The sequence below is a fragment of the Scyliorhinus torazame genome, chromosome 9, assembly GCF_047496885.1.
Source record: "Scyliorhinus torazame isolate Kashiwa2021f chromosome 9, sScyTor2.1, whole genome shotgun sequence".
Lineage (NCBI taxonomy): Eukaryota > Metazoa > Chordata > Chondrichthyes > Carcharhiniformes > Scyliorhinidae > Scyliorhinus > Scyliorhinus torazame.
The window spans coordinates 76,526,718-76,554,060 of NC_092715.1; the positions used below are offsets into that span (position 1 = coordinate 76,526,718).

Here is a 27,343-nt window from a genome sequence, read left to right on the forward strand (position 1 = left end):
TTTTATTAAGGAGCAATTCCACCAACAGAGGAAGGAAAAGCGGGAAGATCGCTCGAAGGCCATCGAAGGAGCTGTGGCACCCCTGAAGAGTTTGTGTGGTGGGGCTGGTGGCGGAAGAGGTGCTAGACAAAGACCCTGAAGTGGACCCAGTGCACAAGTCCCTGAGGCAGAAGCCTAGAGATGGGGAGCCGCCGTGGGCGGTGATCGCGAAATTCCACAAATCTCTGGAGAAAGAGAAGATTTTGCGATAGACGAGGGAGAAACACACCTGTGAGTGGGAGGGAAACAAGGTCCAAATTTGTCAGGACATCGGAACCAAATTGGCAAAGCGGCGGGCAGGATTCAACAAGGCCAGGGGGTGCTGTACTGGCAGCGGATCATGTTCGGGGTGCTCTACCCTACTAAATTATGGGTCAGGTGTATTATTTTGAGACCACAGAAGCGGCTGAAGATTTCATTGAGGAGCAAAAACCCCCCCCCCCCCCCCTCCTATTTTGTGGGACTGTCTTTACCTTTGCCTTTGGGGGAGGCGTCCTGGAGTTCAGGGGGAGTCGTGTTTCGTTGGGGTAGGGTAAGGTCAGCAGGAAGCCTCCTTCCTTGAGCTTAGGAGTAGGGAGAGGGGAGGTCATTAGGAGGTGCCTTTGGGCAGGGGCTGCCACGCTAGCAAGTAATACTTGTGAACGGGGGGTGACGGTGGGGTGGGGGTGGGGGGTCGCGACATGGCAGGGTGTGAGAGATGACATGGTCAGGGGCGGAGAAGGGGGCCACCTGAGATGGACTAGGTACAGGGTGGAATTAAGGACGCTGGAATTAAGTGGGGAAGTTGACGGACGGTAGATGGGATTGGAGGCGAACGGTAAGGCTGGTCACGTGGAACGTCCGGGGACCGAATGGGCCGGTTAAAAGGTCACAGGTGTTGGCACAGCTCGGGAGCTTGAAAGCAGGGGTTGGTCTTTCTGTAGGAGACCCCACCTCCGCGTGAAGGACCAGGTTAGGTTAAGGAAGGGGTGGGTTGTGCAGGTTTTTCACTCTGGGTTTGATTTGAAATCAAGGTGAGTGGTGATTTTAATGAACAAAAAAATGGAATTTGTGAGTGCGAAAGAGGTGAGGGATCGGGTTGGGAGATTTGTGAGTGGGGTATTGGACGGGGCACCGGTGGCGTTAGTAAATGTGTATGCCCCAAATTGTTACGATGTGGATTTTATGACAGGGATGCTGGCAGTGATCCCGCCAGTTGATCATGGGAGGAGATTTTAACTGTGTCCTAGAGCCGAGGGTGGATAGGTTGAGCCCCAGGTCGATGGATAGGGTACGAATGGAGAGGATGGGTATGGTGGATCCATGGCGCTTTCAGAACCCAGGGGGAAGGGAGTATCTCTCTTTTCACACGCCTATAAGGTGTATTCGTGGATTGACTATTTCGTGGTGAGTCGGGAGCTTTTGGTTGGGGTGGAGGGGACAGAGGATGCGGAGATAGTTATCTCGGACCATGCACCCCAATGGCTGGAGATTTGGTTTAGATCGGGACAAGAGCAGAGGACGGGGTAGAGGTTTGACTCGGGGGTTGTTTGCGGATGGGGGTTTTTGTGATAAGGTGCAGGCGGCGATTAAGGAGTATGTGGAGTTGAATCAGAAAGGGGAGGTGTCAGCAGCCATTTTGGGGGAAGCGCAGAAGGCAGTGGTCCAGGGGGAAATTATTTTGTTTAAGGCTCATGTGGATCGGGAAAGGAGGGAGGAACATGACCGTCCAGTGAGCGAGATAGTGGAGGTTGACGGAGAGTATTCGAGGGTGTCCACAGCGGAGGGATTGGCGAGGAGGAAATAGATGTAGGGACAGTTTGACAGGTTGACAACGGGGAGGGCGGTAGGGTAACTACGTAGGTCAAGGGGAGTGCATTATGAGTATGGGGAGAAGGCTAGCCGCATGCTGGCGCACAAGCTGTGGAGGCAGGCCACGTCCAGGGAAATATTGAAAATAAGGGCTGGGGATGTGATGTCGGAGCCGAAGAAGATAAACAAGGCATTTAGGGAGTACTAACGGGGACTGGACGAGGCGGACCTGGGGGAGGATGGGGACATGGGGCGGTTTCTGGACGAGCTGGAATTTCCCCAGGTGGAGGAAGCAAAGAGGCAGGCGTTGGAGGAGCACCAGGAGCTGAGGGATATAAGGGGTATGAAGACTGGGAAGGCCCCGGGCCGGATGGGTACCCGGCGTTAATTTAAAAGGAATTGGTGACGTACCTGGCACCACATCTGTTGGGGGGCATTTAATGAAGCGCTGAAGAAGGGGGAGCTGCTGGAGACGATGACGCAGGCAGTAATCAAGCTAATCCCGAAAAGGGGGAAGGACCCGGTGGATTGTGGTTCGTATAGGCCCATATCACTATTGAACATGGATTTAATTGGCTAAGTTGTTGGCAGGGAGGATGGAGGATTGTGCCCTGGGGGTGGTTGCAGAAGATCAAACAGGCTTCGTGAAGGGCAGCTCCTTGCGAGTAATATAAGACGGTTATTGAATGTAGTGATGAATCCATTGGGGGCTCTGGTACTGGAGATGGTGGTGTCCATGGACGCGGAGAAGGCATTTGATGGAGTGGAGTGGCGGTACTTGTTCGAGGTTTTAGGAAGTTTTGGGCCAAGATTTGTGGCATGTGTGCGGTTGCTGTGTGTGGCACCATGGGTGAGTGTCAGGACTAATAATACGGGTTTGTGAAGCTTTGGCTTACACGGATACGAGGCAGGGGAGCCCGCTGCCGCTATTGTTGTTTACGCTGGCCATAGAACTGTTGGTGACGGTTCTTAGGGGGTTGGCGGAGTGGTGGGGGATTATGAGGGGACAGAGGGAGCACTGGGTGCTGCTCTATGCCGATGACCTGTTGCTGTATGTTTTGGATCCGCTGGAGAGTATGGCCCTGGGTCACTGTCCATGTGGATTTTGCACATTAGGTGGATTGGTCATGCTAAATTATCCCTTAATTGGAAAAAAAATAATTGGGTACTCTTAATTTACTAAAAAAAAAAGGATGGAGGAGGAATCTTGGAAGGCATCCAGTTTGAGGGCTATTGCCAATGGCACCGAGTAGGTATTCGGGGAGCCTGGTGTTGCAGCCCACGGTGAAGATTTGGAATCCGTTGAGGAGGCATTTTAGGGTGGAAGGGATGTCTGTGTTAACTGTTGCTGTGCGAGAATCATGGGTTTGAGCCGGAGGAGATCGAAAATGTATCCAAGAGTTGGAGAGAAGTGGGGCTGGTCAAGGTGGAAGGATCTGTATTTGGAGGAAGGGTTCGTCAATCTGGAAGAGCTAAGGGAGAGGATAGAGCTGCCGAGGGGGAGTGATTTCAGGTATCTGCAGGTTAGGTACTTTGCGCGAAAGTTCTGGAGGGGGTTCCCTAGGTTGCTGGGATACAAGGTGTTATTTTTTTTCCAAATCAATCCAGTCTTCTGACCTACCACTAATCTTTGCAGAATGATACGCTTCTCCTTTCAATTTGATACTACCTTTGACTTCCTTAGTTAGCTACGGATGATGCATTCTTCTTCTGGAGGCTTTCTTGCTGAGTGTCATGAAATATCTCCTTAAATGTCTGTCACTACATCTCTACTATACTACCCTTGAACGTAATTTCTCAGTTCACTTTAGCCAACTCTCCATTTCATCTTGCAACAGTCTTTTTTTAAAGTTTAAAACACCAGTCTTCGACTCACTCTTCCCACTATCAAACTGAAGGTGAAATTAAATCATGTTATAATCACTGTTGCCCAGAAGCCCCTTCACTATGCGGTTATTAATCCTGTCTCGCTGCAGGTCTAGGATTGCCTGCTCTCTGGTTTGCATTGGAACATGCTGCTCTATAAAATTGTCCAGAAAACACTTTTCTGGCAATTAATTCCTTCATAATAAATATTGATCAATTGTTCCTCTGCTGTTGGGAGCAAGGGCGATATTGCTTTGGAAATTGAAGACCCACTTGATGCTGATAGTTTAAAGATATCTAGAATTTATCTTTAGTGAACAGATAAAAATAACAAAGGAAGAAAAAAGGGGGGGGGGGAACTCATTTCATAATTCAAATTGCTAAAGAAATGCAGGAATTCTCAATGCAATTTTGTTAGGGCATTGATCATGGAGGCTTTGTTTTGCTGAGAAGCATTTCACTTGCACAGATCTTTATATTAGGAAATCAATACAAAGTTGATTTTGATTTTTATTGTTTTTGTTATTGATGAACAAAACAGTGCAATTCATATTTTCCGCTTCCCGAATTCTGTATATTAAAAGCTGGGCAACAGAAAGGGAGCTAATTACAGGACGACAACAAAGTCTTTGGAAAGATAACGTGTATTCAGTAATTTTTTTTTTTTTTAGTTTTAAATTTAGAGTACCCAATTATTTTTTTCCAATTTAAGGGGCAATTTAGCGTAGCCAATCCACCTAGCCTGCACATCTTTGGGTGTGGGGGCGAAACCCACACAAACATGGGGAGAATGTGCAAACTCTACACGGACAGTGACCCAGAGCCGGGATCGGACCTGGGACAATAGGGCTAACCCACTGCGCCACCGTGCTGCCCGTATTCAGTAATTTATAAGGTCACCTGTAATAAAAAGTGGATCGCCTCCCAAAGTAGTAATGTACATTGCATTTGTTGATATTAACCATTATCAAAAGTCTATATTTACTACAATAACTGGCTGCTAATGGCGTTGTTCACAATGTAGTCTTAATAGGCCATGTGAATGCTTTGTATCATTTAGCTGTAGACCTGTATAAATCCCTTATTAAATGGAAATGGCTTTTCAACCATCTGCAAGTTAGAACAAAGTTGTACTATAATATCAAAAATATTTTTTGTATTTTTGTCCATGTTCACTAGAAATTGTGTTGAAGAATTTAGGAAATAATGGAATTAGATAATTTACTATCAATTTAGCCCACTGCAGAACTTCGCTGTAATACTACTGAGGGGGATAATTTCTTTTCTTGAGTGCTTTTGAACTGCCGGTTAATAAATGTAAGAAAACTTGTATGATCCGCTTGCCAATGCGTTCATTTGCACTCCACGGAAAGTCCTTTGCATACGCGGGCCACAGAGCCCTGGGTTTAGTTACAGTGCAAGAGTCATATCACAGTTCTCCAATTAGCGTTCACCCTGGTGCCTCCTCTTTGCATCATACCCAGGTCTTGAAGGTTTCCCTTGTGCCTCTGGGATTGAAGTTTGACAGTGCTCAAAGTGTAGTTTGAGCAGAGCACTGTGTGTAATCAGCACAACCTCCTATGACTTTACTGGTGGAATACTTTTGTGCCGTATTACATGCTTTGTTACTGCTCCATGGTGAACAGACATGCTAAGTGTTGACTCTAGCATCCCAGACCTTTTAGCGTCTTCCTTAGCGAGTTAATGCGTGATCAGAGAACAGTTGTCACCCATTTTGTCTTCCTGTTTGCATCAGCCATGTGTTATGGGCCAGGGTTTAGAAAACTGCAAAGTATATCATGGAGTTCACCTGACCTACAACTGTTTATAGATTTTGGTTATGAGGAGCTCAAGGGCCTACCTTTCAGGTGTTATTCAACAGAGGCCGTAAGCACTTTTTTCATCAAATACAAAGTTTATTCTACAAATTCAGTTAACATTTTTATAAACATACACAGTAAGCATTTTTATCAACTACAAACATAAATACCTCACACAGCTACAGTACTCTATATATAATCCTTAATAACTTCCCTTAACTGTTTCAATCAAGTAACAACATCTATAAACCAGAAAACCCTTTTACCAAAATAGCAGGTTTGGATTCCTTCCAGAAAACCGTTATCACGGTTAAATTATCAAGCGATCTGGAGACACCTTTTAACATGCAGAGAGCGAGAGAAAGGCAGGACAAGATGCTTGTCTGTCTGAATCCAGCTTCCAAAAATGTGTAAACAAAAGTAAAACCTAGCCACAGCCAGCTCGCAGCTCAAAAACGAAACAGAAAACCCAGAGCCACAGCCCAGCTCCACCCACACAATGACATTACTGAAGCCATTTGATAATGCAAAACATTTATAAAGGGACACTCCCATGACGCATGGCTCAGTGGTAGTACTTACAACCCGAATCAGAGGTTGCGTGTCCAAGTCCCATTTCAGAGACCTGAGCACAAAATGCAGGCTGACTTTTCAGTATAGGACTGAGGGAGTAAAGGCTCAAAAGGGCCGAATAGGCTATTCTTGCTTCCAGGTCCTATGGAGTGCTGCTGTGTTGGAGATGCGGCTAGGATTCTCTGTTCCCCGCTGGCTATAGTGGGCTTCCCACCCTCGTTGACAGGAACATGCAAACAGCTGATTGGCATTCATTGTGGTTAGCTTTACAGCAGGGTAGTCGAGATGCATTCAAGCATGAAGCGAGATGAAAATAAACAATCCAGACACCTGGCTGTCTGGAAGTTATTACCCTGTCAAGTACAGCCTACTAAAAGCTATTTCTCTTTGAAAGTGAATAGAAGCTTTGCAGATCAGAGGATCTGAGTGGTTTTAAACCCTTGTGATGTGTTTCGGCTTTCTATGAAGTAACAGTTGCGGCTTTTTACACTTCCGCCTGAGGCAGCAGATGTAAGGTACAGGTAAGTGAACAAGCAATGATTTTTCATGGTTTGCTCTTTAGTTGGAGCAGCAGAATGTGGATGATTACGGTTTTTTGCCCGACGGGCGATTCTCCGACACGTCGGGTTCTCCGCTACCGTCAGTGGGTGGCGAAGAATCCAGCCCTATGTTTTGTAATTAATTCTCACTTGCCTGAGTGATTTCAATCACCGCTAGCAACAGCTTGTTTTTTAAATTCTCCTCCTTGTTTTAAAATCTCTTCATTGTCTCAAACCTCCCTGTTTCTCTAAACTCCTCCAACCTCATTGAGATCTTTGCATTTTTGCCAATACTGGCCTCTTGCGCGCACCCAATTCTATTTGCTGCTCTTTCCATTCTGAAGTTTCCTCCCTAAACCTCTCCCTGCCCCACCTCTCTTTTACGGTGCTCCGTGATACCTACCTATTTCACAATCTCCTTCCATATCTCAGTGTCGTTACTTGATAATTCTCCTGTGAAATACCTTTGAATGTTTTAGCACTGTGGTGATACTATAAAAATGGAAGTTGTTATGACATTCCCTGCTTGACAGGCTGTCACTTGCTTTTGATTAGACCATTTAAGACAAAAGTCATCTTGGAGCTAAACATGTTTTTCTGTTTTTTTTTGGGGGGGTATTTGTTCAAGGAATGTGGGCTTTGCTGTCTAGGCCGGCATTCATTGCCCACCTTTAAAGAATAAAGAAGCTTTGGGTGGGGCATGATTGGGAACTTCAAAACGCTGAGACATAAATAATGTGAAAGTAAACGGGCTTTAACTTGAGAGTGTAAATGATAGCTGGCAGGGACTAAATTATCAATCCTCAAGCAAAACCCGATCAAAAAGTCCACCGTTCCACCTTAACTGCCCTTCATTACAGTGCTAATGTTTTTGTGTTGATAGACTCCTTAAAAAAGGGAAGCTGGTTAAATGTCTGCTAATTGGATTAAAGGTTATAAAGCTAAATATGGACAGGGATTATTAGAAGCTCGCTAGAATCTGGTGGCTAATATACTTCTGAAAACAGAATTAGTCCTTCATTGCAAACAAGTGAACTGAGCCTGAAAGGTGAATACAGGTATTTTACATTTTGCTCAGCTATTATTTAGAAGGGGAATTTCGGGCAAATTTCATACTGATTAAATAATTACATAATGTACATACGAACATATGAATTAGGATTAGGATCACGGGTACCATTTGGCCCCCAGAGCCTGCACTGTCCTTTGATAAGATCATGGCAGATCTGATTGTGGCCCCAACTATACTTTCTTGTCCACTCCCTATAAGCCTTTGACTTCCTTGTCACCCCAGAATCTGTCCAACTCCGCCTTAAAACTGTTCAATGACACTGCCTCGAGGGGAAGAGAATTCCACAGACCAACTACCTTCTTGAGAAAAGAATTCTCCTCACCTATGTCTTGAATAGGAGACACCTTAATTTTAAATTGTGCCGCTTAGTTTTACTCTCGCCCATAATCTTCCCCTCAACATCCACCCAGTCAAATCCGGTCAAGACCTTGTATGTTTAATTAAGATCAACTCTGCTCTAACCTTCGATGGGTACAGCCCGACCTGTTCAATCTTTTTCCCCATCGCAGGAATGGGTCTGAATTGCTTCCAATGCAGTCACACCCTTTCTCAAGTAAGAAGACCAAAACAGTACTCCAGGTGTGGCCTCACCACCATCCTACACTTTTATATTCCATTCCCCTTCAATCAAAGACCACTTTCCATTTGCCTACCCATGTACCTCCACACTAACTTGTGATTTAATTGGTGCAATCTTTAACCTGTCAGTTAGCCATTGATGGCTCATTCATCTCCTAGAATCTTTTTCCCACCTGCCTTTTCAGTATATTTGCTGAGTGTTATGAACTATCTCCTTTATGAACTGTAGGTGCATTTCTACTGACCTACCCCTTAAGCTATTTTCCCAGTTCACCCCAGCGAGCCCATTAAGGAAGCAATTGGTAATTTTACATGTCCCATTCACTTTTACGGTTGGCGGATGAACCAGTCCACTCGTTGGCCTTCATGTTTCCACAGCAAGCATGTTCCAGGGAGGAATAAAATGTCTGGGGTGGTACAAAAGAAAATAAGACGTGAGGGTTAAGGTGCTGTGAGGTCTGCTGTCAGCTGCTTCAGTTTGCAACACAGACACTTTTTGCTGCATTTCCTTGAGCTCATTTCATTTATAGGGGCAGCACGGTAGCATTGTGGATAGCACAATTGCTTCACAGCTCCAGGGTCCCAGGTTCGATTCCGGCTTGGGTCACTGTCTGTGCGGAGTCTGCACATCCTCCCCGTGTGTGCGTGGGTTTCCTCCGGTTTCCTCCCACAGTCCAAAGATGTGCAGGTTAGGTGGATTGGGGAGTGTCCAAAATTGCCCATAGTTTTGGGTGGGGTTGCTGGGTTATGGGGATAGGGTGGAGGTGTGGACCTTGGATAGGTTGCTCTTTCCAAGAGCCGGTGCAAACTTGATGGGCTGAATGGCCTCCTTCTGCACTGTAAATACTATGAAACTATACAGAACTGTAACAGCTCCCTCCACAGCAGCTGTCAGCCTTCAGGAAGCTCTCTAAAAACGCCCACTCCACCCTCCCTTTGTTTGGGAGCTGCCCTCTTTCCAACCCCCTCTCCCTGGCAGCGCTGTGCTTTTTTGGTGCACATGTTGGCTGGTAGTTAATTGGCCAGCCAGTATAAAATTGTGGCCGGAGTCTGATTGTGGCCGGAAGTGCATATCACATCCACTTCCCGGCCCAACAATTGCAAGATGCACGTCCATATTCAATTTGGAACCTATGTATATTTGGGCTTTGAGCTGTCAGGAAAACAAAGGTAGGTTAAGGAATTTATATTTATATTGGTAAACATGCGAAATAAGGTACAAGACCAAAAGACATGGAAGCAGAATTAGGCCACTCCGTCCACAGAGTCTGTTCCGCCATTCAATCATGGCTGATATTTTTGTCATCCCATTCTCTTGCCTTCTCCCCATAACCCTTGACCCCCTTATTAATCAAGAACCTATGTATCTATTTCTTAAAGGCAGATTTGACCGCCACAGCCTTCTGCTGCAAAGAGCTCCACAGATTCCCCACCCTCTGGCTGAAGAAATTCCCATTCATCTTGGTTTTAAAGGATCGGTCCTTCAGTCTGAGGATGTGCCCTCTGGATAGTTTTTAGTGGATTTACATTATTGTTTCTGTGTAAGGAAGGATAAACTATTGTTCGATTAATGCTGGGCAAAGAGTTTGTATGTGTGAGGGTCGGTTCCCATTTCAACTGTGTGCTTTTATTGTGCTTAGGGAGGGTTATGGCATGAAGAGTAAATAAAAGGTAGAAATGTGCGATTGTTGCTGAGCATCTGGGGGCCCTTTTCAGATAGATGCGCTTTTTGAATTTAGTTTTCGCTAAATTTGCTTATAGTTGAAGATTGGACACTGGAGAGGGAACATCTTAACTCTGCCAAGAAGAGATGAGCTGGACAGGACAAGGACGCTGCAAAGAGGCAGCCTTCCAAAAGAACCTGGTAAAGTCCAGATACCCAGGGAATTGAAACAGAAAGAATGTCTTGGGAAAACAAATTAAGAGGGTAGAGACTCAGAAGTTGATCAAGGTACTATTCAGAAGAATTCAAGGGGAAAGCAGATAGCGTAAGTTAAAGAGAGATCTGCAGTAACCAGATTAAAGTGTAAAGCAGACTTCAGAGGTAAATTAAATATTTGGTGCCATCTTAATAGAGTCTGAGAGTTGATAATTAAGCAATTGCTAAAATTGGTGCAGCAGTCAAGACAAAGAGATCCGGACGGGTGAGTTGTAAAACCTGGATGGTGGATTCCTTGTTAAAACTGGAACGAAAACTTTGTTTGAAAGCTTAGCTTGGAAAACCTGTGGTGGGGTTTTCAATACCAGTAACTGAGAGAAAGCACTGTTTAAAAGAAGATTTGAAAGTGTGTATTTTTTTGAAACTCACTCGTGTGGCAGCCAGTGAAACACGGTGGCAGCTCACCATATAAGAATCGCCTGTGGGGATTTTGAGGAGAAATCTACAGACATTCACTTGTGTTCAGAGTGGAGAGTGTATTTGACCACATTGAGTCTGTGTTTAAAGGGACTCTGTTATTGAGACTATTGTATCCTTGAAATATACTTCGTAATCCACATTAACCTTAAAATCTGTGTATATTTGTGAAGCTAAGGGGGGGGGGGGAGAAAGAGCCTACCATAATCCAACTTTTCATGTTTAATAGATTTTTTTTTCTTTCTGGTAAAAAGAATTGGCGATCCTGTGACTCTGTTCCTCCACTTATTCTTTTAAAAAAAAAAAAAATAAAGTAGAGGTTATGTTCTTTGAACTAGGGTTCCATTCTGGGATCTTCCCGTCCAGTTGTAACATCAATTGGGATGGCAACACAGCATAAAAGAAAAATATACAAAATCTTTTGATTGTGGTTAGTGTTTAAAAATGTACAAGCCCCAGCGAATCATGATGACTAAAACATAAGAAATGGGAGCAAAAGTCTGGTCTTTCAAGCCTGTTCTGGTATTCAGTAAGGCAACTGCTTCTATATCTGCTGTACTTTCCCGCCTTATCCCCACATCCCTTGGTACCCAAAACTCGATTGATCGTCAATATACCCATTGGCTGAGCTTACGCAGTCCTCTGAGCTACAGAACCATAAAACATTCTGTTTTCTTTGGCCATCTGTGTTCAGGGTAAAGTAGATTGTTTAAATCTGTTTATCAAATTATTTTTGTTCTCCTGTATCAATTGCTCAATGAAGCAAGTTACTGGGATTTATATTCTGATCATTTGAGAAGCAGTGCATGACAAACGCTTGATAACATGTGTTACCTATTCTTGAAGTAAAGGTATGTGTGTAGGGACTGTCAACACATACAGCTTTGCTGGAGGCTTCTTAAGGTGGAGTATAAATGCTAACCAAAACCATGAAGGAGGGGTGGGTGGGGGGGGGCGCTTCAATTTTAAAGGTGCAAGTTGATAAGCAATTAAAAAAATTTGAGTCCTTGCAATAAGAATATAAATTCATGCTATTTGCTTTGGTGCTCTTTTGCCCTTTGCTCAAAAGTTCGTTTCCATAGGGTCTGTATTTTTCAGACCTGTGCGAGGAATATTCCAATGTTTTTATTAATGCTGCCATTAGCTAGCCCTGGGGGAGGGACATTTGGGGTTTAGGGAAAGGATGGGATGCAAAATCATAAATGGTGCATGAGCAAATTATTGGTGTGTTTGTGTGTACATGTGTCCGAGGGAAAGCAAGAAAAATGTTTTCTAAAAAAGAGCAGTTAGAGCTGTAAAATAAAATTAATTCCACATGTTTTACAGGTTTTCATAATCATGTATTTTATAGTAGAAGACCAGCTCAAAGGAGTGTTTTTATTGCTTTTTCTTGCGCCTTTGATCTATTTTAGAATGTTACAAGGATTACAAAGTATTTGCAGCTCAGAATCGGGTCGTTTGACCCAGTTGCCACATGCTGGTGTTTGTGATTCACCTGAGGCCCCTCTCGTCCTGCTCCATCGAACCCCATCAACATATTCTGCAAATTATTTCTCCTTCGCCTGTTTATCTAGCTTTCCCTTAAATGCATCTGTTTCTTTTTGTTCCTGTCTTTGTGGAGTTTGCATTTTCTCCCCGTGTCTGCGTGGGTTTCCTCCAGGTGCTCCAGTTTCCTCCCACAGTCCAAAAGAGACGCAGGTTATGTGGGATTATGGGGATAGGGCAAGAGAATGGGACTAGGTCGGGTGCTCTTTCAGAGGGTTGGTGCAGGACCGATGGACCAAGTGGCCTCCTTATGCACTGTAGGGATTCTGTGATCCTATAACATCGGTGGCTGTGCTTTCAGAGTCTAGGCTTCAAGTTCTGGAATTCCCTCTCTACGCCTCCGCCTCTCTTCCCTCCTTTAAGACTCCTTAATACCTAACTGACTATTTAACCACGCTTTTTGGTCCTAGAATCATAGAATTTTTACCACTGCTGCCTCAAGGCGCCAAGGCTCCCAGGTTTGATCCTGGCTCTGAGTCACTGTGCGTGTGGAGTTTGCACATTCTCCCCGTGTTTGCGTGGGTTTCGCTCCCACAACCCAAAGATGTGCAGGGTAGGTGGATTGGCCACGCTAAATTGCCTCTTAATTGGAAAAAAGAATTGGGTACTCTAAATTTAAAAAAAAAAAAAAGAATCATAGGATATACAGTGTAGAAGGAGGCCATTCGGCCCATCGTGTCCACACCAGCCCTTGGAAAGAGCACCCTACTTAAGCTCATTCCTCCACCCTATCTCCGTAACCCAGTAACTCCACCTAACCTTATTTTGGACATTAAGGGGCAGTTTAGCATGGCCAATCCACCTAACCTGCACATCTTGAAAGAAGCCGGAGCACCCGGAGGAAACCCGCGCATACACTGAGTACGTACAAACTCCACACAGACAGTCACCTGAAGCTGGAATTAAACCCTGGAGCTGTGAGGCAGCAGTGCTAGCCACTGTACAATTTGACCAAATATCTCCTTATGTGACTCATGGCCGCATTTTCTTTTGTAATACTCCCATGAAGTGCCTTAGGATGTTTTATTACATTAAGGCACTACTTAAAAGTTGTTGTTGAGTATTTTTTATTCTTTCATGTGATGTGGGTAGCACAGTGGTTAGCACTGTTGTTTCACAGCACCAGGGTCCCAGGTTCGATTCCCGGCTTGGGTCACTGTCTGTGCTGAGTCTGCACGTTCTCCCTGCGTCTGCGTGGGTTTCCTCTGGGTGCTCCGGTTTCCTCCCACAAGTCCCGAAAGGTGCTGTTAGGTAATATGGACATTCTGAATTCTCCCTCAGTGTACCGGAACAAGCGCCGGAATATGGCAACTAGGGACTTTTCACAGTAACTTCATTGCAGTGTTAATGTAAGCCTACTTGTGACAATAAAGAATATTATTAATTATTATTATTGGCTAGCACTGTTTTCATTGCCCATCCTTAACAGCCCTTGAGCAGGTGGTGGTGAACCTTGCCTTCAGCCACTGCTTCCAACCACTGCAGTACATGTGGTGTAGATACACTCATTGCTGTTAGGGTTGGAGTCCCTGGATTTTAGCCCAGCCACAGTGGAGGATGGGTGATATATTTCCAAGTCCGAATGATGTGTAGCTTGGAGGGGAACCTCCAGGTGGTGGTGTTACATGCATCTGCTACCCTTGATCTTCTAAGTGGCAGAGGTTGGAAAGTGGTGTTGAAGGAGCCTTGAGTTCCTGTAGTGCATTTTGTAGATGATGCACACTGCTGCTACTCTTATCAGTGGCGGAGGAAGAGGATATTGAAGGTGGTATATGGGTTGCCAATCAAGCAGCTTGCTTTGTCCTGGATGGCGTTGACCTCCTCGAGTGTTGTTGGAACTGCAATCCTCCAGGCAAATGAAGAGTATTCCATCACAGAATCACAGAACCGTTGCAGTGCAGAGGAGGCCATTTGCCCCGCTGCCACATCGGCTTTCCTGTGGACACAAGCCCAAACTCCATCTGGAGCTTCTGTCTCTCCTTCAACAATGGCCTCCTCAGGCGCCGAATACCTCCGGTCAACCTTCAAACTGGCCTCCATCTCCACCTGCTGCAGCATCTCTTTGTGCTCCCGGATCGAGACAAACACCCCCCTTACCACTGTCTTCAGCGCCTCCCACAACATGGGTGCAGAAACCTCCCCTGTCTTATTCTGCTCCACATAGTTCCAAGTTCCGAATAGCCACCCTGATCTTCTCGCAAACCTCCTTCTCCACCAATAAACCCCATGTCCGGCCTCCACTGCGACCATTGGGGCCTCCCCTTTACCACCCGCAAACCCACCCTATGCAGCACATGGTCAGATACCACGATCGCTGAATACACCGATCCAACCACCCCGCCAACAGCGCCTTGTCCAGGACAAAGAGATCAATGTGGGCATATACCCGGTGGACGTCTGAGAAGTACAAAAATTTATTTGCCCGTGGCCATTCAAGCCACTACGGGTCTGCCCTGCCCATGCGCTCTATAAACCCCAACAGCTTCTTTGCCATAGCCGACATCCTCAGGGTCCTGGGACATGACCGCCACATGGGTGCCCCCTCCAACTTCCCACTCACCATCACAAATCTGCCCCCAGGGTCTGTCATTATACTTCCCACCTCCAAAGCCATCCTCTTACTGGTCAGCACTGTCAGCCACCTCCTATCCAGCCCCGAATGGAATAACCGCCCCCAGCCAGCTCTTCCTCAACCTTGCCTGGTGCCCCGCCTTCAAATGTGTCTCCTGAAGAAACACCAGGGCTCTTAATCGGAACCATTCAATCCCCCAACGTTCCATGTAATCAACTGGGAGATGGAGCCCTTCTCTTTTACCCTCCACCACACACACACGATCAGCCATAGCCCCTCTTTACCCAGGTTCACACCTTGTTTACCTCTTGGCCTCCCCAAGAGGTCAGTCGCAATCTCCCCTTAACCAACTGCACCACACCAACTCCGCCCATGCCAGCATCCACCCCCCTCCCGCAACCCCCCTACAAACACAAAAACAATCCACCCCAGCCCCGCCCCTACACCCTCCACGGTTTGTCCACACTCTTTTTCCCCCCCCCCCCCAATTGTACTCCTGTTAACTAGCCTGCCTGCTAGCAAGGTGGCTCCCATGCGAGGCAACTGTCTACACCCCCTTCCCCTCTACCACCCTTCACCAGCAATTTCCCTAAAACAGTTAAACACCCTTACCCAATCCACACCCACACATGGTAAGTATACCAATCTGCCCGGCATACACACCCACATTTCCCATACTGATATCACCAAAGTTCAGTGTCCTTAAGCCCCCGAGTCCAAGGTCTATCATAAAATTACTCGTCACTGGCGTATCAAAGTAAAATTCCTGATTCTGGTGAGTGGTCCACAGTTGAGCAGGATATAGCACCCCGAACCGTACTGCTTTCTTATAGAGGGCCGCCTTGACCCTGTTAACTCCAACCCATCGCTTGGCCAGCTCCGCACCCAAGTCTTGGTAGATATGCACCACGTTTCTTTCCCAGCAAATTCTCTCTGCATTCTCTCATCTCCTTTGCCCACCGCAGAATCTTTTGTTTGTCCAGGAAATGATGCAACCGCGCCACCATCGCCCTTGGCTGCTCCCCCGCCTTCAGCCTCCTCCTCCACGCCCTGTGTGCTCGATCCATCTCGGGAGGATGGTCAAAGACCACTTCCCCCACCAGCTTCTCAAACATCTTCGCCATATATGTTGTGGCCTGAGCCCTTCAGTACTCTCAGGCAGCCCCACAATCCGAAGAGTCTACCTCCTGGAGCGATTCTCCAGGTCCTCCACCTTCTCCCTCAGCCACTTCTGGCCCTCCGCCATGAGCACCATCTCTGCCCCCAACGAGGCCAACCAGTCCTCATGATCAAACACTGACTCCTCCACCTTTGTGAGCACCAAACACTGCGTTTCCAGCCTTTGCTCCTCTCTTTCAATGACCAGCATGAACGGCTCCGCCACCTATGCCGTGTCCGCCAAGGCCATTTGCCTCTGCTGCTGGAACTTGGGCATTCAGAAGTCCACCAATTGTTTGGTAGACCACTGAGCTGCCAACGACGCCCCAGAGCCCTCCGCCATCTTTCCCTCTGTCACACTTCGAAAGTCCTCCTGGCCAGACTGCTGCCCCTTGCTCGCTACACTCCTCGTCTGATAAGCCATAAACAGGCCCCACTAGAGAATTCCTGTGTCTCCGTGTTCATGCACTTTGCACCAGCAAACACCCTCTATATCGGGTGAAAAGAACCAAACAATTCCACCTTGAGTGGGAGCCACCACATGTGCGACCACACACTCCATGGCCGCCATCGAATATCCCGGTTGACTCTTAAATGCCCTCCGGGATGGGCAGTAAATGCTGGTGCAGCCAGCAATGCCCACATCCCAAGCAAGGCTATGGACCACGGGCTGGAAAATGGGATTAGAATAGACAGGTGTTTGATGGCCGGTGCAGACATGATGGGCTGAAGGGCCTCTTTCTGAGCTGTAAAACCCTAACTCTGGTGGCTTTTCCTCACAAAAAGCTTAGATTGCATTATAATTGTTTTTTTGTTCTTAATTTCCAAAGTAAGGTTTAAATAATACGAAACTCACAATCTCCTGATTAGATTAACCCATTGGATTATGTATTTGTCTTTTGATGTTGTTCATAGAATTCATAGAATTTACAATGCAGAAGGAGGCCATTCGGCCCATCGCGTCTGCACTGACCCTTACAAAGAGCAACCCACTCAAGCCCATGTATCGACCCTATCCCAGCAACCCCCACTTAACCATTTTGGACACTAAGGGCAATTTAGCATGGCGAGTCCACCTAACCCGCACATCTTTGGACTGTGGGAGGAAACCGGAGCACCCGGAGGAAACCCATGCGCACACTGGGAGAACATGCAGGCTCCGCACAGACAGTGACCCAGCGAGGAATCGAACCTGGTACCCTGGAGCTGTGAAGCAATTGTGCTAACCACTATGCTACCGTGCTGCCCGACTGTTGTGAAAAGGTTTTACCTCAGTCACACACAAAAGCCTGGGCTTGGACGTGACTTAGTTTAGCCCAGAACTGAGGTGATATTAGCTGAACTTTCATTGTGCAGTATCCTGAATTTCTCAGGGTGCCTCAGTACTGTTCTGCCAGCTATATCGATGAATTACTTTTAAAATAAGGTCATGGAGAGTCCACAGAGTAAAAATAAGACAATTGTCTTTACAAACGGTGTTACACTTCCCAGTAGACCTATGCCAGGTTCATGCTTGGTCGATCTTATTGAGTAATCGAGGTAATTGAGATCATGGGTAATTGAGATACCGCGCCTCTAGCGGGATGGCTTGTATTCTGCAAAACGAGCATTCCCCCCACGACGGTCCCGTGCGGGATATTACTCTTTCTTTAGATTCTTCACGGTTTCTGTTCAATTTTTCAAAATTATTTGAGGAACAAGCACAGGGCAAACCTTACAAAATATGTTCAGGTACACTTTACCAGAGAGGGTGTGCGTGCTTATATGTGTGGAGCAAAATATGAGCGCACCAATTAGAAAACCTGCTGTCTTCATTAAATGATCAATTAAGCTTTTCCATGATCTGCTGAATACAGATGTAGTATTGCCATATTATTGGGGCCAAGTTAATATTATACGTTGGGTATCTTTATAGTTGGCTGGCAGTGTTATGGTGCATCATTCCTGCAATGAGAGTCGCTGGACGAAATCACAAATGATAATTTTTAAAATATGAAACTCTCCGCCCTGATTATAGTTCCAGCGTTTGAAGTCGAATTTCTGTTGGCTAATGGTTATTTTAATTTAAGCCTAAGAAAATATTTTTGAAGGTGCTCTGTGATGTGACTGACAATATGATGTCCGACCAGCAGTAATAATTTCACAAATGTTCTTGATATTTACTTTTTGAACAGGAAAGGAGTCCGTTTCTATGTCTTGCTCCCACCAAAAGCTGTTTAGTCTGCTGATTTTACTTTCAACAATTAACTGCAATAGGAGTGAATAGGACTGCAAGAAGGATTAATTTTCAAATATGTTATACCCTGTTGGCCAACTGAAGATGCACCAAATTGTACCTCACGCCTGTTGACCTTTTTTGTTTATCGCCTCTAATTAGCCAGGAGCTGCCTTTGCTGTGAGTTTTATATGACATTCAAATAGTTAGGACTAGAAAGAGGGCACCACTCTGTTGTACAAATATGCATAAAATGGTTTCTAACCTTCTGTCTAACTAAAGGGCAATTTACGAATTGATTGACTAACATGACTGTAATTTTAAGTTGTGCATGTTTTCCACCTTGCTATTTTACTGCAAGGCAGAATTTTCCTCTCTACTCTGAAGTGAGGTTGGAGTGAAGCCTAGGGAACTGCTTTTCTGAAATATGTCAGTGTGCTATTGCTTTTAAAATGGTTTTCATTTTAAATTGAGCCATTGCACAACATAATACTTCCATGCTAATGATTTGCCACATCTGCTGCATTCTTGCTGCTTATCTTTTTTCAAAAGCTTGTCTTGTTTTCCTGGCAACGTCCACTTTTCAGTTATTTCTAAGAGCTGCAGTTCTGGAGATTCAATTTCATTGGTGCTTATAGACAGCTAATTAGCTGTATTCTAGCAGTACCATGGCAACATTTGAGTTTGATTTTTAATGAGAATGCTGGGTGTATTTGGCTGATTTAAAAATTGGCTTTTAATATCTGAATAGATCCAATTTCTGATGCTGAGCATCTGACTTACAAATAACTCTTAAATGATAGCTTTCAAAAGATCGAGGAAAGCCCCCAAATATGATCCAACATGACAAGAACATCAGATCCTTAAATCCAAAATAAGCTGCCTCAAACCTGCTCATTTCCAGTTTTAACAGTGCCTAGACTTGAATGGGGACATTGGACATTGGAGAATTTACCTCGCAAGAACTGGGCAAACCTGGGCTTACATATTTCAATGAGGTCGTATGCCACAGATTTGACCACTTATTTTAGATTTTACACTAGCTGGACCTCGGGAATGTTGGGAACGAAAGAAATGTGAGGCCTAGAGTGTGGAAGAATTAAGTGCCCACCACATGCTGCTTGTGGGCCAGGAACATCACACCAATCCAACCAGTTTTCATCCCACTCACTCATCATCCTTAAATCTTACCCCAAGTTTTTCTGATCAGGAGATGCATATATCGCTGGAGATGCATATATCGTTATCTATCTGCTGCGCCATTTGGTCATGTGGCTTCACCAGACTACACTTTATGGATGAATTTGTAGAATGGGAAACATGTTAAAAGTCGCACTTGTATAATATGCATAATAAATATATAGATATTTATTTATTTATGCTTTAAAAGTGTATTGAGTTGGGAAATGAAATGGCCACAAGGGGAATTGTTTCTTTCTCTCTTGCCGTCTCTCATTTTGTCTTTAAAGACCTTGGACGGGATTCTCTGAGCCCTGCGCCGGGCCGGAGAATCGCGCAACCGTGCAACGCCGCCCCGGTGCTGGCACGTGATTCTCCGAGGAGCGGAGCATCGGCGCCATTTGTGCTGGCGCGTTTGGCGCGGCGCCGATCGCGGGCCGCTGTTTCTCCGCCTTGATGGGCCGAGTGGCTGCGCGGAAACGGCAGAGTCCTGCCGGCGCTGTCCACACCTCACAGCCGATGGGAACTCTGTGCGCCGTGTTGGGGGGCGGCCTGTGGGGGGTGATATTGGGGGGGGGGGGGGGCTCCTTCACCGGGGGGAGGGGGGGGGGGATCCGGTGGGGTCTGGCCCGCGATCGGGGCCCACCAATTGGTGGGCCGGCCTCTCCAGCCCCAGCCCTATTTTGATACGCGGCCGGCCCCTGAACCCCCGCACCATGCTGCGTCGGGGCCGGCGCGTTGAGGAAGTCCCCCGTGCATGCGCTGGTTGGTGCGGCGCTCAGTTGGCGCCGGGAAGGGAGGCTGAAGCGGTGTGAACTGCTCCAGCGCCATGCTGGCCCCCTGTGGGAGCCAGAATTGGTAGTGACCACGCCCGTTTCGCGCCGTCGTGAAACGCGATGGCTTTTACGATGGCGCGGACACTCTGCCTCCATTTCGGAGAATCCTGCCCCTTGTGTGCTGGTAGTTACACTAACAACCAATTTAAGATAATCAGCCCACACGCTTGCAACTCACACGCTTGCCAGAAGCAACATGCATTATATGCATGGACCTGTTTTTTGCAAACAAAAGGAATATGTTCAAGCCATGTGCCCTTTTTGGTTTACCTGGGAGCTTGGAGAACCTATGATTCCTTGTTGCATTTTCCGTGGCAATGCCTCATCCAATCAAATTCAACATGCCAACAAATCAGCATCCTTTTCTCCTGTAGTATAAATTGTTGTGAACATTTGAAAATAGCATTCTTGCATTTGTTGTGATGAGTGTAAGCTTTAGTGACATCTCTCTTTTCAGCAATATTCCAGTTCTGTACTACCATGTGACTGTAAGGGTGGCAAGGTGGTGCAGTGGTTAGCACTGCTGCCTCATGGCGCCGAGAACCTGGTTTTGATCACAGCCCCAGGTCACTGTCCATGTGGAGTTTGCACACTCTCTCCGTGTCTGCATGGGTCTCACCCCACAAACCCAAAGATGTGCAGGGTAGGTAGATTGGTAATGGAAAATTGCTCCTTAATTGGGAAAAAAAAAGAATTGGGTACTCTTTTTAAAAAAAAAACATGAAGTTATTCATTAAAATTTTTTTTTAGATTATCCAATTCATTTTTTCCAATTAAGGGGCAATTTAGCGTGGCCAATTAACCTATGCACATCTTTTTTTGGGTTGTGGGGGCGAAACCCACGCAAACACTGGGAGCATGTGCAAACTCCACAGGGACAGTGACCCAGAGCCGGGATCGAACCTGGGACCTCGGCGCCGTGAAGCAGCAAGGCGAACCACTGCGCCATCGTGCTGCCCTGTGAGGTTATTCATGAAGGCCCTGCCCCCTCAATCTTGGCCCTCGCCCGAGGTATGGTGATCCTCGGGTTAACTCACCACCAGTCAGCTCTTCCCCCTCAAAGGGGAAAGCAACCTATGGTCATCTGGGACTATGGTGACTTCATATACAAGTGTGTGTTTTTAGTTGAGGAGGAATGCTGTGGTTCTGTATCCGTGACGGCTATTTGTCAGGTTACTGGTATGTGAAAGGGTCCAAAGGGTAAATGTGCAAATGTTCTTCTAAGCTGATGGATGCTTATTTCCTCAGATTGTATGATCTGGCTTATTGGTGTTTCGACCAAGGCAACTGTTCATTTCCAAAATTGTCATTTTTTTTTATAATTCATTTGTGTAGAGGTCGCATCCAACAATCTAAAATACTTGCATCTGAATAAACTCAATGCTGAGGAAATATATGTTTGTCAGCAAACTCTTCATATTGTCCACTTATACTATTTCAATATCTGTTATCATTTACAAATAGACTTTGATTTATGCTAAGCAACTTTAGTAAGGAAGTCTTCATTCTTTCTTTCCTCCTCTTAAGAAGCAATATGCAATGATATTTCCTATTGTGCAAGATAGCATATTTATGGGGCGGGATTCTCCTCCGGCGGGATGCTCCATTTTGCCGGCACCTGGGGGTTTCCCGACGGCGTGGGGCTGCCCCACAATGGGAAACCCCATTGACCAGCCAGCGTAACGGAGAATCCCACCGGCGGGTCGGGATAGAAATGTGGCGGGGCGGAGAATGCAGCCCATGGTCTTTCATAGCCTTGTCAAATTCTTTATTATCACGATAGAAACTGTTTTCTGCAGAAGCTTGGAAACCGGGGGTGAGATTTTTTTCCTCTGATATTGACAAAGGCCAATGGCAGGTTGGAAAAGCAGCGTTGAGCCTGCCGACAGCAATGGCGGCTTTTCACTGCATATAGTGCAGCACTTAGTGCCAAAAATGTGTATGCGCAGGCTCCCCATTGTATCGCCGGTGGGTGACCTTGGATTCACCCACCCCGCCAGCACCTCAGCACTTTAATGATTGGCGTACCATATTTAGGGCCCGCACAAACACATAGCAGCCACACTTCGCAGGTCACTGGGAAGTGGTGGCTGTCAGGAAATCTGCCCTGAAGTTCTCGGCTGCCTTCCTGGAGAAACTGCTCGACGCCTTGATATCATCTGCCCAGCACTGGATGAAAACCTAGCATGGGAGGCGGTGGCAGCGATCATGAGTGGCAGTTCCATTTAGAAGACGACAGCTATTTCGAACAAGAAAACTCTCAATTCATACACTCTCAGACCCATCACACATCCACAGGAATCTCGCTCAAGAGCCAGCAGCACTTGGCCTCCCACACACTCCTTCATTACCCCTGCGGCTCATATCCTCTAGACATCCATGGCCCCACTCATTACCCACATGTGCCATGCAGCCTTATCATCTGGCCTGGCAGGTGTCCTGCTGACAATTCTTCATCTGCCTTCATGCAGGACAAGCTGGCACATAACAAGAATGAGATTTTTTCATAGACTTTACAGTGCCGAAGGAGACCATTCGGCCCATCGAGTCTGCACCGGCTCTTGGAAAGCGCACCCTACCCAAGGTCAACACCTCCACCCTATCCCCATAACCCAGTAACCACACCCAACCCAATGTTTTTGGACACTAAGGGCAATTTATCATGGCCAACCCACCGAACCTGCACATCTTTGGACTGTGGGAGGAAACCGGAGCACCCGGACGAAACCCACGCACACACGGGGAGGATGTGCAGACTACGCACAGACAGTGACCCAAGCCGGAATCGAACCTGGGACCCTGGAGCTGTGAAGCAATTGTGCTATCCACAATGCTACCGTGCTGCCCCGAGATCCCAGATTGGTAGTGGGATGCCCAACTGAAGATCCTCACAAGAGTTCGAGGAGCGAGCGCTTGAGCTGGCTGGCAAGGACGTGGACCATTGGTGTGCTGATGGTGAGGCCGACGGCGATTAAGCCAAGTGAGGATCAAACACTACAGCACCCATCAGACTAACATGCCCTGAGTCATGTCTCTGATTCTCAGACCCCTGCCAATCACGAATGACCCCTGTTTTCTTTTGCAGGCACATCTGGGAAGCAGCTTTGGGGCTCCACTCACCAGGTCGTGGGCATCAGCTCAGACAGCAGCACTGACCATGATTTTCACAGCCCTCAATGGAAGACCCATCACAGCGCTCATGCACACCCTTCACACGAGTACAGACAATTTCCTCATTTAAACTTTTGACTTGCATTCTGCTGTGCTTATTGCACAATTCAGACTGTGCTTTAAGAGACGGACTGCAAAAACGCAGTTGCACCACAGTGCAGGGAAAATTTAGTGAAGTATTCCGAATAATGATTCTATTGTTATAAAGCAGAATGTTATCTAATTTGCCATGAGCGATGCTATGGTCAATCAGCTAATACTTATAAAATATGTAACCACTGATGATGGATTATAAAGGCAAATCCCTGCTTCCAGTGGGGATGCCAAACACTCCATGTAAGCAAGTTGGTAGCCTCATTGTCGTCTCGCTTCACTGACCTGTGCTTCCTGCTGCGTTATCTTTTATTAATATTTATCTTCAGTTCGATCAGTATTGATTGTTTTATATTTATTTCCTTGGCAATTTTTTTGTTTGACAATTATGCTCACTGGTTTTTTTCTCCTCTTCTGAAAGTGATGGTTGCTTTATGTGAATATGGTACCATAGAATTAGATACCAGTTGCCCCTCATCCAAAGAGCAATATATATATACACACACACACACCTAGGCCTGTGACACTGTACAATGATAAAAGCTGAGAACTCTTTTTGATTTATTCCTCTCCCTAGTTCATGGACATCACTGTTTTGATCAAGATCAGCTAACTCCGCTAGACTTGAGAGCAAACTTGAGTTTGTACCACTCTGCAATTTGCTGATTATCAGAGAAATCTTGATAATTTGCATATTTTCTTGTGATTTCCGGGATATCTCTTTCTGTTTAGTGTCACTCTTTTCAATCTGGCCTGGGTAGGTTGTTGCATCTTTCACAGTAGATCGTATTCTCCTTTTGATTTGGATGCTATGGGACCTCAGTGTCTTACCCATGAAAAACTAGCATCCTGTTTGCACTAGAGCGCTGCTTCAGGAGGCAGTGGTGCCGCCTAGGTGAGGTAATTCTGAGTTCTGTGCCAGTGAAGTTTTTCAGATTGCAGATTTAAAAAAAGGAAAGCTAATGACACTTTTCTCAACCACTGAACACCTCAAAGTGCTTTACGACCAATGGAGTGCTTTTCCTTTTTGAAGTGTCGGTCACTGTTCTAATGCAGGAAGCATGGTAATCCAATTGCATTCTTGGATTGTCATATACCAAGGTACAGTGAAAAGTATTTTTCTGCGAGCAGCTCAACGGATCATTAAGTACATGAAAAGAAAATGAAATAAAAGAAAATACATAATAGGGCAACACGGTACACAATGTAACTAGATAACACCGACATTGGGTGAAGCATACAGGGATGTAGTGTTGATGAGGCCATTTTGGGAGTCTGGTAACAGTGGGGAAGAAGCTGTTTTTGAGTGTTTGTGTGTGTTCTCAGACTTTTGTATCTCCTGCCCGATGGAAGAAGTTGGAAGAGTGAGTAAGCCGGGTTGGGGGGGGGGGGTCTTTGATTATGCTGCCCTCTTTCCCCAGGCAACGGGAGGTGTAGTTGGAGTCAATGGATGGGAGGCAGGTTTGTGTGATGGACTGGGCTGTATTCAAGACTCTCTGAAGTTTCTTGCAGTCTTCGGCCGAGCAGTTGCCATACCAGGCTGTGATGAAGCCAGATAGGATGCTTTCTATGGTGCATCTGTAAAAGTTGGTAAGAGTTAATGTGGACATGCCGAATTTCCTTCGTTTCCTGAGGAAGTATAGGTGCTCCTTGGTGGTAGCGTCGACGTGGGTGGACCAGAACAGATTTTTGGAGATGTGCACCCCTAGGAATTTTAAACTGCTAACCATCTCCACCTCGGCTCCGTTGATGCTGACAGGGGTGTGTACAGTACTTTGCTTTCTGAAGTCAATGACCAGCTCTTTAGTTTTGCTGGCATTGAGGGAGAGATTGTTGTCGCTGCACTACGTTCTCGATCTCCCTCCTGTATTCTGACATTCAACAAACAAGTAGCAATGTGATGATGACCAGGTGATTTTTTTCCCCCCCTGATGTTGATTAAGGGATAAATATTGGCCAGGCTACCAGCGATAACTCAACTGCTCTTCTTTGAAATAGCTCAATGGGATCTTTTACAGTAGGCTGATGGTGACGAATGTGATATAAAATAGTTAGGTTAAATATATTAGTTACAGTAATGTAGATGTAGGCCGGTCTAATTCTAGTGAGTTCACAGACAAAGGATTTCAGAAAGCATGGCACGGGAGGGGGAGGGGTGTCTAGTGGAGGAGGAGAAAAGGATGCTGTGTAACAAGAGGCCAGGGGAAAGGAATAAGAAGTGAGCCAATTAGGATGTATGGCCAGGTCAGGATGGGTATAGGATGACCTATGGGAATCGTTTATGTGAAACTTGATGCCATTTGAATGTATTTGTAGAGATTCCTTTGTCTCCAACAGCACTCGATTCTAAAGACCCAGGAGGCTGCTTGTGTTCCGGGTTTTTGTGAAGCGAGTCAGACTTGCAAGTCGGGTAAAAATAAATAATACTATGCCTACAAATCCATCTCGAGTTTTATTGAGGCCAGACTGACGGGTAAAGAAATCTCAATTTGTCAATGGAAGACAGCACCTCTGACAGGGCAGCATTTCCTCAGTGCTGCACTGGAATATCAGCCTTGATTTTTGCTTCAAGCCCCCAGAGTAGGACCTGAACCCAGAACCTTGTGACTTAGTGGCAAGAGTGCTACCAACTGATCCACAGTGTCACTCCACATACAACATCCAGATAGGTTTAAAATCACTGTTTATGTATATTTTGTGCACGCTCCGCAATGGTGAATCATTCCTCATGTGAATTTAGATCATAGACAGCTGCATTGCATTGTGGATACAAATGGGTTACCGGATGGCATTCATGATATAGCCATGAGGCTTTTGTGGTTGGAGCATGACATTTAGAGCCCTTTTAGTTTCTTTGTGTTCTTCACTGGAGAGTTGACAAATTGAAGCAAACCTGGCCTGTCATCAGTGTTCAAATACTGTATTCCTTTGTGCAGATTTGTTAATGTATAAAACCACGTAGTTGATTAATAAAGATGGAGCTTATCATTTAAAAAAAATTTTCTTGCAGTTTACGTGACGACAGAATTCGTGTTGAGCGTATGGACGGTATCCATTTTGAGTATTGTCATGCTGTCCAGTTGACCTCTGAGTTTTATGCACACCGAGGTTCTGACCTTTCAGGTACCGTCCATTTAATCTTTTGAAGAAAGTTTCTGTCAAAGATGTATTGTTGTCGGTCAGTAACCGTTTGGTCTTCTGTACATTAAAATACTGATTGTGGGACCTCTCAACTGGAGGACATACCTTTGCGATCAAAGATTATTTACTGGCTTCTTTGTCATTAAGAGATGCTTAGCAACAGGGAATGGTAGACATGCAGGTTTACTTGCATAGAATACTGACAACTGCAATTTGCATTGCTATGCGGCTTTAATGCAGCAAGGTATCACAAGATGCTTCAGAGGGGCCATATCAAGCAACATTTGACAATGAGACACCCAAAATGACATTTGCCCAGTTGACCGAAAGCTTGGTCAAAGTGGTAGGTTTAAAAAAATGTAAGACAGAGGTGGAGACAGAGAGGCTTAGGCAGGGAATTCCGGAGCTTAGGGATAGACATTTGAAGGCTGGTAATGGTGGAACAACAAAAATCGGGGTTGTGTAAATAATGATAACTGGAGGTTTATAGATTGCTGAGGGCTGTAGGATTAGAAAATACTGAGATAGCACAGGGCAAGATGATGGAGGAATTGGAAAACAAGGGTAAGTGTGATGACTGTAGGAAATTATTAGGTATTATGGGCGCAACTTTAATGGGGAAAAAGTCCCGTTTTGGGCACTATCCCGCTATCAAACTGGAGAATGCCTGATGCTTGGGATGCAGATGATGTAATTAATGTGAGGAGCCAGGTCTGTCTATACTTTTGCAGTTTGCCATTGGATTTCAGACTGACGAGACAGAAAGAGTTTCAGGTTGTTCCTGAAAGGGCGGGGGGG

The 27,343-nt window shown here is 45.9% G+C and overlaps 1 protein-coding gene across 1 annotated transcript in view; it reads left to right on the plus strand.

The window, feature by feature from the left end:
- Positions 1–27,343, plus strand: part of msh3 (mutS homolog 3 (E. coli)) — a 447,577-nt gene that overhangs the window by 104,053 nt on the left and 316,181 nt on the right. The window contains exon 9 of the mRNA XM_072516186.1: positions 26,415–26,527. Within this exon, the coding sequence (XP_072372287.1) occupies positions 26,415–26,527 (113 nt within the window). The remainder of the gene's footprint in view (positions 1–26,414; positions 26,528–27,343) is intronic.